Source organism: Heptranchias perlo, chromosome 4 (assembly GCF_035084215.1).
Source record: "Heptranchias perlo isolate sHepPer1 chromosome 4, sHepPer1.hap1, whole genome shotgun sequence".
In the NCBI taxonomy this organism is placed as follows: domain Eukaryota; kingdom Metazoa; phylum Chordata; class Chondrichthyes; order Hexanchiformes; family Hexanchidae; genus Heptranchias; species Heptranchias perlo.
In genome coordinates this window covers 31,324,077-31,335,375 of record NC_090328.1, presented here as the reverse complement: position 1 = coordinate 31,335,375, position 11,299 = coordinate 31,324,077, and the positions used below count along the sequence as shown (strand labels likewise).

The 11,299-nt window shown below is 39.1% G+C and overlaps 1 protein-coding gene across 4 annotated transcripts in view; it reads right to left on the bottom strand.

The window, feature by feature from the left end:
* Positions 1 to 1,910: 1,910 nt before the first annotated feature.
* LOC137320829 (soluble lamin-associated protein of 75 kDa-like) overlaps positions 1,911 to 11,299 on the bottom strand; it is a 163,260-nt gene continuing 153,871 nt past the window's right edge. For 3 of the 4 annotated variants that reach the window (XM_067982710.1, XM_067982709.1, XM_067982712.1), the window contains 4 exons: positions 10,708 to 10,855; positions 8,520 to 8,993; positions 5,236 to 5,805; positions 1,911 to 2,238 (listed from right to left, as the gene is read on the bottom strand). In XM_067982710.1, coding sequence (XP_067838811.1) covers positions 2,203 to 2,238; positions 5,236 to 5,805; positions 8,520 to 8,993; positions 10,708 to 10,855 — 1,228 coding nt within the window. In that variant the 3' untranslated portion in view covers positions 1,911 to 2,202. Of the gene's footprint in view, positions 2,239 to 3,618; positions 5,806 to 8,519; positions 8,994 to 10,707; positions 10,856 to 11,299 lie in introns of those variants that run through there. The other variant, XM_067982711.1, reaches the window with a different exon arrangement.

The following is an 11,299-nucleotide window of genomic DNA, read 5'->3' as shown; positions in this document are numbered from 1 at the left end:
AGCTTTCATAATTGTGCATTTGAAGCTACAATTTTAATGTTCCTGACTTGAACTAGGCACCTTTAGAATTGTCTGATTTGCTTTCTTTGCCAAAGTAATGGGAGTTTGACAAAGTTAGAAGCTGTCTAATGTGTACATTTTTAAAAAAAAATCAATGCTTAAATTGAATGATGCCAAAGTGAAGTTAATTTTCTTGGTCACTTTGCCACAGTGTGCTGGAGTACCAATGTACTCTACCAGAGTGGTGTGACATGGGCTTGTGCCTGCATTCCATTACAGAGTTGCTAGTCTCTACAGGCATTATTGGTGTTCTGGGCTGGGACTCTGGTACAAAAAAGTGATGTGCCAAGCTTTGTTATTGGCATTCTGCATGGGCTTTATGGAATATGTGGAAGTTTTGCAATTAATTGTAGGATTAAGTTATAACAGCATAACTGATTCATTACCTGCTGGTTTGAAACTACTTTTTCCCATTTTTTCAAATTGGAGATGGGAATGATTTACCAGTGTACTGACTATTGTAACTGCACTCCTATTCCCTCAGTTTATATGATCTAATTCTGCTCCAGCATGTTAAGTTCTTAACAATGGGTAGCCAAAGAGTGGTTGGACACCACCATTTCAAAACCGTTGCATCAATTCCTTTCAGTTATCAATATTCAGCAGGGCTACCAGACCATTACAATGAAGATACAATTCATTAGACATAAGGAGATAATGAAACAATATTAATTTGAACATTTATTTTGATTTTGTCATAAACCGCACAGCTGCAAAGCACCAAGTTTTCAGATTTTAATGAGGCAGTATAGAGACTTAGTACTAATTTGGTCTTTACATGTGTAGATCTATCACAAGGTATTGGTTTGAATAGTTTTGTTACTGTAGGATAATCCAAGTCATGTATCATAGGGTGTTGGACAATGAGACCTGCTTGGTTAGAAAGTCCACTGCATATACCAGGAGTTACGGTTTGATTATAGATACTTTCCCATAGACTTAGCAAACTTTATTGCACAATGTCTGAGGAAATCATTCTATGTCTAAGATTAATGTAGGTTTTGGATTATTATACAAAATTGTTTTCAGATAAATAGAAATTGGTTTGCTTGACTGTCACTGGAAGTGAAGAATGGTATATATGAATTTGTAATCAAGCTACTATGTTTTATTCCCTGAAAATTGAATACAATCAAAGCAGCTGTACTATGATTTTTTTTGGAGATGGCTACTGGACTAATGTACCAGTAAAATTTTAGATTTGTGGGATATTGGCTTGCACTGCTTTGGCACAGTGTGCTGGTGTACCAATGTACTATACCAGAGTGGTGTGGGATGGGCTTGTGCCTGTATTCCATTACAGTGAGTTACTAGTCTCTACTGGCATTTCTCCAGTGCTTGGGGAGATAAAGAATCGAGTATCACATTGGGCTGCTTTTATGCAGCACTTTTGCAGCTGGTTTCACGAGCACTTGGACATGCTTTGGATTAGGTTGTTTAATGCTCTTGCAGGTGAGAGTGTGTGTATTAGCTGCAGGAAGAATGGGGAGAGGAAGACATTAGCTGTAAGAGGAGTTTTACCCTTAAAAACTCAACCCTGTGGTAGCTTGTTATTGCATGAATGATCTACAATGGTAGCATTATTTCCACCCAAGGTACCTCACCCTGTTAGTTTGATTGTAATAAGGAGCATTTTAAGAGGTACAGATTAGAGGTTGGATTCTTTTGAGCACCAGGGAGGGAGAGTGTGTGTGTTCTTTTCATGTGCCTGCTGCATAAAAAGAACTGCCATGATGTGGAGATGCCTGTGATGGACTGGGGTTGACAATTGTAAATAATTTTACAACACCAAGTTATAGTCCAACAATTTTATTTGAAATTCACAAGTTTTCGGAGGCTTCCTCCTTCCTCAGGTGAATTCCACAACATTCACCTGAGGAAGGAGGAAGCCTCCGAAAGCTTGAGTTTTAAAAAGAACTGCAACATAGGTGCAGGTATCATAGAATAAGTGGGGGGAGAAATGAAATCAGCTGATTTGAGAAAACAAAACACAAATGTCACAGTGCATCTTTAATCAAGTTTTAATCCCCTGTACCATCAGCAGTAGAGATTTTAGTATGGCCTTTTCCAACAGCCATTAACTTCTCACCTCAGTAACAGAAAATGCATTAAAGATTTTCAACGCCGATAAGTTAATTCCTTTCATCGTATTCTGGTGGATGCACGATAGTGGCGGACCTACAAGGAGACAAAATAAGCTATAAACCTTTGGAAAGGTCATACTGGAAGTGGTCTGTAGATCGTTGCACAAATAGTCATGAGGCTAGATTTTCTGACTCTGATTAGTGTGGTATCTAGACCACTGAGAATGCAGGGTCAAGAAATCATGGTGTGTGTGTGTATACAGTGTTTTGATCCCACAACTAAGGACTTGGAAAATCTGCCCATTACCTGTAGGAAATTAAAATCTGAGGCTTGGTTCCCTTAACTACTCCAACGTCGAGCGTCTAGGTCAACTGTATGGAACATTAGTAAAGCACAGTGTTCAATCTTAGGTGTCTGGCAAGAGATGAGCCTTGCATCAGGAATTTCCTCAGGACTTCTCCCACTCCTCTACTGGAAATTTGGTGGAAACCCTGTGTATGCACAAACGGATTTTGTCCTGAAGTGGCAGAGCGGAAGAAGCCCTGAGGAAATTCAACCCCTTAATGTTCAGGCTTTGGCTGTACTCACTGGAAGTAGATTGTAATAGCATTTTTTTTAGCACAGTATCATGTCAAAATGCTTCACACAATGAAGAACATTGATGTGCAATGACTTGGGCAAATGCAGCAACCATTTTGCACTAGCAATGTTGCACATAGGATGAATGATCGTTAATCTATTCTTTTGGTGGTATTGATTTAGGGAAGAATGTTGGTTCCTCTTCAAATATTGGCATGGTATCTTTAATGTTCACTTGAAGGCAACACTCCTTCAGTACTTCAAGATTATGAACTCATCTGATGCAGAGTGAATCCATCACCTTATTGATAAGTGATTATGGTACAGATCTGAAATTTAGAAAGCACCAGCTGCAATTTTCACCCCATAAGAATTCTACCTACAGGCTAAGAAGGAAACTTCACAGAGGAGTAATCAGACAAAAATGGGCACTGAGCCATTAGAGATAGTACGTGGGTTATAAGAGTTAAGCAGAGAAATAAAGGGAAGGAATGTGTGTACGGCCGCCGATAGCAGGGCAAGGTGAAAATGCACGAGGCCAGAGTGTGAAGAACGCAGCGTTCTGGAGGAGGTTGAAGGGATTTAAACATAAGGATTAGAATTTTAAATTGAAATGATGCACTTGGAATATTCTCTTTCTAAGCCAGAAAAAAAGGCCAAGATCTATATCGTGTTCAATTCTCTTCCAAATTATCCAACGTTAGATGAAATCAATGTGGTTTCCCCCATGCAATGTGCCATGTAAAAAGGATTTTTGTGAGGCATGCAACAAAAAAGATTATTAAATATGGACTGACAGATTTGACAAGACATACGCAAGTCAGGCTAATATTTTTATGACAACAGACTCTTCTGCTCCAGGTCAGCAAATTAGCACAATTTGACAACATCCAGCAAGAAAAAACAAAATTATTTTATTACGACACACATTCACAGTAAAAACTATCATACAAAAGAAACTTCTAATATTCTAGTACCAATGTTAATTACTAAATACATAAAGGTTATCTATTCAAAAGCACAATGTATTAAAAGATTAACATTCCCTCCCTATACTCAGTTAAAATGAATTACAATAAATCTAGTGCTGTGAAATTATAAAAGTAGACACAGAATTGAATAGTTTTGCATTTTCTGACTAACAAATAGAAAGCAGGTATTAGAAAGAGGATCGACACACTACACCAGCTATAAAACCATAGCAGATTGGAAAATGTAACCACAATGGGATACATGTGCACTCATTAACCACCCTTAGAGCTGATGAAATAGCAGTGGAGGGAAAGGTGAGCAGCTCCAGTTACAATAAGTTTATACCAATCTGTATTTTTATTTTAAATCATGATAGTGTGCGTTTCATTACGCTAGCCAGACTGCACGAAAGCTTTTCTTTAACCAAGTTTAAAAAGTAAGAATCTCTCTCTCTGGTTGTGCTTTCAAAACAAAAAAAAATCCGTAGTGTTTGACTAAAAAGGCATTCTTAGCATTGCATTTCAGAATTTAGAAGTTTTAAGCATTCTGCAGCACTGATTTCCATCAGTAAGAACTGTTTAACATTATGAATTTTTGATCAAAAAAACCTCTTCTTAGAAACAAATCTAGTCAGTGAGAAGATTTTGCTGATTAGTCTGAAGTCCCTAACAACTGCCTGCCCCCTCCATGCCTTGATTCTATTAGAACAAGGATGTAAAATTATAAATTTACTTTAACATGAGACATTTAGTACCTAAAGCAAACACTAATTATTACAACTGGAAAGGTCAGAATATCTGAGTGCTGAAACATCCCAGATTGAAATTACAATAGACATATGAAAGTCCTAGAAGGTCTGGTCTAATCCTATTACTTCTAATGCCTTAAGCAGGCTAGCAACACACAGGTTGTTCTTTGGATTACCAAAATTTAGCACTGAAGTAAAACTGAAAAATTGTGGTGATGGAGGATGCTGCTAATAGCCTACATTTTTGCAGGTTAAGTATAATATAAAAAGATTGCTGCCAAGAGAAAGTTTTTTAAAAACTTCAAAATAAAAATAGCAAAAAGCTACAACTCAGTTGCTACTAAATTGGTTTTATGGGTCACTCTCCTGTAATACATTACCAAACTAAACATTTGCAGGATCACTGTGTTCTATAGTTTCAACATTCCAAAATTAACAAAATCTGATGTTTATAAAACAGTTTCCTCACAGATGAGGATTTTTTCTCCTTTTTGCAACCTGTAGAAGATGTAACAGACAAAAAAAATGCGCATTAGAATTGGATTTTTATTCAATAGTGTGATTGATAAATGCTAGTGTCTGTTACGGAGTACAGGAAAATGGGGCTTGCATTATCAAGCTGTTGTACAATACTGCACTGGGGACTTGAGCAATGCTCTTAAATCAATGCCCCAAATGCTGACTAGGTTCAATTTTCAGAAAACACAAATTCTGTCATTTTGGATCTCCTGCAACACAGTGGACTACAATTAGTTACACAAGTATGGTGTAACTTGGAATTAAGCTGCTACCTTGCTTCGTTTCTTGGGAGGTCCTTTGTTTCCCTTGACTTTCCTCCTCAGATTTCTCCTGTCCACAACCGGTACTTCCATTTCCATCTCTTCTGAGCTGCTGTCAGCAACCTTCTCAACCACAGCTCCTAACGACTGATCTTTCAGATCATCAGACTCTCTTGTTTCATCTCCTAGCGGTTGTACAGTAGAAGCCTGCTTCAGTGAAACATCCTCAAGTTCAATCACAAGTAAGGGACCAAGACTAAGGTCTATAGGGGCATTGGACTCCACTGGCTCACTCTCATGTAGTGCTGAAACAGTCTTTGAAAAATCAGCTGAAATGCCCTCACCCTCCAAAGCAGAGTGTTGAGATACTTCCTCATTAACTGAAACATGGCCATTATCAGATGGCTTCTCATTAACTTGTACATCAGGCAATTCAGTGCTCTCAGCTAATGCAGCCTTATTTGGAGCAGGTGCATGATGGTTGGAAGGACTGCTGTTAACTGCTAGACCCTGCACTGGTTCAGACTCTTCACCTTCATGTGTAAGAAGATTTTGAGCATTTTCCTCTTCAAGCTCTGAATCCTGCACAGAAAAATAAAAACTGTCTTAGCAATGCTGCTAATATCAATAGGGGCACATAGACACAAAATGATTTCCTTTGTATTTAGATTAGCACTGATACTTAATGCATAGAATAGCCTATCCTCTGGCTTTTCAAGATGATTTTATTTTGCTATATTCTGTTTCATAGTACGTACATCACAGGAGAAGGCCATTTGGCCCATCGTGCCTGTGCCATCTCTTTGAAAGAACTATCCAAATAGTCCCATTCTCCTGCTCTTTCCCTTTTTTCCCCCCTTCAAGTATTTATCCAATTCCCTTTTGAAAGTTACTATTGAATCTGCTTCCTCCACCCTTTCAGGCAGTGAAATCCAGATCATTACAACTTGCTGCGTAAAAAAAATGTTTCCTCATGTCGCCTCTGGCTCTTTTGCTGATCTTAAATCTGTGTCCTCTGTTTACTGACCCTTCTGCCACTGGAAACAGGTTCTCCTTATTTACTCTATCAAACCTGTTAATGATTTTGAACACTTCTATTAAATCTCCTCTGAACCTTCTCTGTTCTAAGGCGAACAACCCCAGCTTCTCCAATCTCTCCAAATAACTGAAGTTGCTCATCCCTGGTACTGTTTTAGTATATCTCTTCTGTACCCTCTCCAAGGCCTTGACATCCTTCCCAAAAAGTGTGGTGCCCAAAATTAAACACAATACTCTAGCTGCAGCCTAACCAGTGTTAGGTTTAGCATAATTTCTTTAACTATTCTATGCCTCTATTAATAAAACCCAGGATCCCATAAGCTTTTTTAAACAGCCTTCTCAACTTGTCCTGCCACCTTCATAGATTTGTGTACATACACCCTCAGGTCTCTGTTCCTGCACCCCCTTTAAAATTGTACCATTTCGTTTATATTGCCTCTCCTCATTCTTGCTACCAAAATGTATCACTTCATACTGCTCTGTTAAATTTCATCTGCCGTGTGTCTGCCTACTTCAGCAGACTGTCTATGTCCTCCTGAAGTCTGTTGCTCTCCTCCACATTAAACTCTGAAATGGAGTAAACAATGTAGAAAAATACATGGGACAATAACTTGAATCCTATCCCCACGATGATTGGCTCCTGCTATTAAATTTTGTATGCCAAGAGACTAGTAGCTGTGGAAGAGCAAAGGGATTTGTGACTGCACAGATCACCAAAAGCTAGTGCACAAAAAGTAATCAAAAAGGTAATGGACTAATTGGCCTTTATCTCAAGGGGATTGGATGAAGAAATAATGCTTTGGTTGTACAGAGCCACATAAACTTGCTTTGTATTCCCTTGAGTTAGAAGTTTAAGAGGTGATCCAATCAAGGTTCTTAAAAAGATTTGTTAGGGTAGATACAGAGAAATTATTTCCTCCAGTGCAGGAATCCAGAACAAGGGAGCGTAATCTTAAAATTAGAGCTACGCCATTTTAGGAATGAACTCAGGACGCACTTTTTCCCACACGGGGTAGTGGAAATCTGGAACTTTCTCCCTCAAAAGACTGGATGCTGGGTCAAACTAAAATTTTCAAGACTCAGATCGGTAAGATTTTTCTTAGGTAAGGGTATCAAGGGCAATGGAGCAAAGCCAGGTTAATGAAGTTGAGGCAAGATCAGCCAGGATTGTCAGAACAGGCTCGAGGGGCTGAATGGCCTATGTGTTTCATATTTAAGTAGACAGGGACCAATCCAAATTGTCAGATCCTGGATTATCACCCACTTCAATTGCAGAATCAGGACTCACTGCTACCAATGACAAAGCAAAACACACACCGCTCGAGCATATCTGCTGCAGTATCTACAGCACCAATTTGAAGATACTGTGATTTATGATATTTCAGAAAGTTAAAATACTTTACATGAAGGTGCGTTATAGGGCCCCAGTACACTATATTACAGCATTGTAAGACATGGGCCCAAAGCCATGATTCTCCACATGCTGAGTATCCAAAATCATGCCATCAAGGGAAGGCAGCATATAGATGCCAGGCACTTCCTCACTGGGAAAGGAAATGTCACAGAATCATTCAAAGGCACACTGATGCCCTTCTTAGCAGCAAACACTGATAAAGTTCCACCTCTCACTGGACATGATGTATGGAAAAATCTAAAAAAAAATTGGAGTCTCTTCCTAAATGCAAAGACAATTAAAACATTGGGGATGGTTTACAGATGAGTACTTTGTTGGGTGTATTTATTCTAGTTATCTTTTCCTTCAACTACTGACAGAGGTCTACACACCAAGACAGACACTCCAGTGTAACTGAAGTGAAGGATGTATAATAAATTATCACCATAGTTGAAGAAATGTCTGTACTGCTTAACTACTTGTATTTTGAAGATATTAAACAAACAAAAATATTTATATTTGTAAAACATGTTCTATTGGAACAGGCTACTGACTTGAAATCCTTTTGGGAGCGGTTATACTGACAGTTAGCTTGGGATCATAGCTTGATAACTAAGATAGGTAGATAAAACTTTCTGCTGTGCAGCATGAGTACTTAAAAGGGAATTGTATTAGACCACCAAGGGAAACAAAAGTTAACACCACAGATTTGATCCAGTAAAGCATGCCTCCTTTCAATCCAACTACTTAGCAGTTGAAGCAGAGTGACACAATCTTCTGCTCTACTCATTCATCCTTTAGGCTAGAGTTGCTTTGTGAATCCAAATGGGGATAGGAAAGAGAAACTAGGGAATTTTAAACATACCTTTTCCAGTAGGTTGTCTTCACTGTGATCTTTAAATTCTTCTACAGATCTGGGTTCTTCAGGCTCATTTTCTAACTGATCATCAGGTGCTCCATTAGCAGAATCATTCATTGTGGCTTCCTCATCCACTTTTGTTGACTCCTGAATGAGCCCTTCCTTATCTTTCATTGCATCTTGAGCAATTTCCTCCTCAGGCTGTACTGAATCTGGAGTAACCTCATCTTCAGTCTTTGATGACTCCTGAGTAATTTCCTCCTCAGGCTTTTTTGACTCCTGAAGAATCTCCTCTTCAGCCTTTGTCATCTCTTCAGAAACTTTCTCTTCAGCCTCTGTTGACTTCTCAGCAACCTCCTCTTCAGCCTCTGTTGACTTTTCATTAACCTCCTCTTCAGTCTTTGACGACTCCTGAGTAACCTCATCTGTCATTTCACCGTTTATCGGTTCTGGCACAATCTCAGATGAAGATGCTTTATCCTAAGTTTAAAACGATGATAGATGACAGATTAGTCCACCATTTTTTGTAAGTTTTCCACAGAAATATTTATCTTGATGTCTGAGGATTACAAATTTGTTCATTTATTTAGACAACCTAGTTTGGTTTCATTACTCATTCTCATGAATGATGACAAGTTACCAACAAAGGCAGATGGATATTTGATAATATTTCTTTTATTGATAGAGTTTAAACTTCATTCAACAGGGGCAGAATGATAGGAACTTCAGAGTTATAAACTAGAAGCCCCTCTTTGAAACAGCAGTCTACATAATAATTATAGTGGAAATACAAATCAATTCTAATTTTGATAATTATAGAAAAGGGTTTTAGGCCATTTCCCAGCCCTTCTGATTTTCTTGCCTCCTTTCCTAAAGGTGCTAACTTGAGCTAGGGTACCGATGCACAGACATCAGCTGACTTTACCCAACTCACCATTTATAGACGTGTCTAAGCAGGCTATTCAACCAGAGAAGGTATCACACCGGAGTCCAATCCAGTATTTCTAACAAGGGTCAGATGGCAACCATGGCTGAATTTTGTTCTTCCCCGCCCCGCCCCACCCTCGAGCCCAGGTTGTTGAGATTAACTGTACCAGAAACTATCCATATATTTAGAAATAAAGCTGGGACTTTTCTGATCTGTTGGACTCAGTTTCATACTGGGCAATACATTTGCCAACTGAGTCATCAAAGAAGCCCATAAATCAACTTTCTAATAGTCACCTAGCTTTTAACTGTTTGTATCTGCAGGTGCTTGTTAATCCAATAGGGTGTGTTTGCATCAAATCTACAGATTTACTGGACCAATTCTAGTCCATCAGGTCCTAGAAACAGATGCAGATGGAGCATAACTGAGTTTGAAATTCAGCAGAGATTAATAGTGACCGACCTCCGTCCGTTCTGCACACTCAACATTTGCAGTCGCTGTTGGAGTGGGCATTGGAAGATCCTGTCCAAAACAGATAGGAACTTCATCAAAATATGGAAATAGAGCAGGAACTTCCTGTGTGCACATCCAAGGAAGCAAGCATGCAGAGTTGCTAGGGAGAGAGTCAGGGGCACCAATGTAGAGTGCTGGGCTGTTCTATTACTTGCCTACAAAACTGTGCCTATATCTTGGACTTCCTTTCCCATCACTTCATAGTTTGCTGTGCTTTGGTAAAAGTCTAATAATGGGTTGAGATGCTTTCTCGGGAATCTCCGAAGAATTTTAGTACCCATTGTGACACTTTTCTTTAGTTGGCCCCATCCCATTAAATTTCACTTAAATGCAATTTCCACTCCCACCACTAGTATGCCTCCGAAAACCATCTAAGCCTGCACTTAGACTGGTGAATAATTATTTCAAATGAAAAATTGATTCCTATTAGCATTTTCCTATTCTGGTAGAATTTGCACCAGTTTTTAACCATGGAGATGAAAATCAGACCCACTGCCTCTCTCTGGCAAATTTACAAGGACAATCTTGCTTCATACTTAGAGGAGCACAGGGAAGTACATGACTGGAAAAGACAATTGCAGAACAGCTAGCTGATCCTGCCGTTCAAAAAGTACCATACAATGCTCTTTTTCTTATATTCCTCAATGGCTTTTGCCAGAAAAATTATCCAGCTTCACCTTGAACTGCTGATGCCATGTGCTTTGATACTTTCCCCGAGCAGTCTGTTCCACACATTCCCCACCCGCTAATTACCTCATCACCATCCTGTTCTAGAACTTCAATGTGACACAACATAACATCACTTGGTGTTACTTCTGCAGGACCCTCTGGAATTGTGCACTTTTCCTGGTTCCCAATTGTTTGTGGGGCATCTTCAGATTCATCTGCCCTGGCTTCAGAGCTGTAAAACATACACATTTTTCGTATGCGAGACAGATCGTAAAATCTGTTGCTTTAACATCTTTATAATCACATTACACCACTGCAGATGCCAAATAAACTAACATTTTCATTAGTAACAGCCAGAGATTCAAGAGAGGCCTAGAGCAATGTCAGCAGGTTGAAATTTCAGACATGATAATGGAGTTCATATCCCAGTCTCACACCCGAGGAGGAAAATGTACCATTCTCAGATAAATCATCAGGGAAGGATCCTATCTCACGCTGCATCTCCTGCATTTATTTGAGGGGACATGGAAGAGAGAAAGGGAAACAAAGAACTTTACTTTTTTTTTAAAAAGGACTCCAAAGTTTTAAATCAGAAGGAGATATGATGAAGGGCTATGCTGAAACAGCAACATTTTTCCTTTCTTTACAGATGCTGCCTGATTTCCTGAGTGTTTCA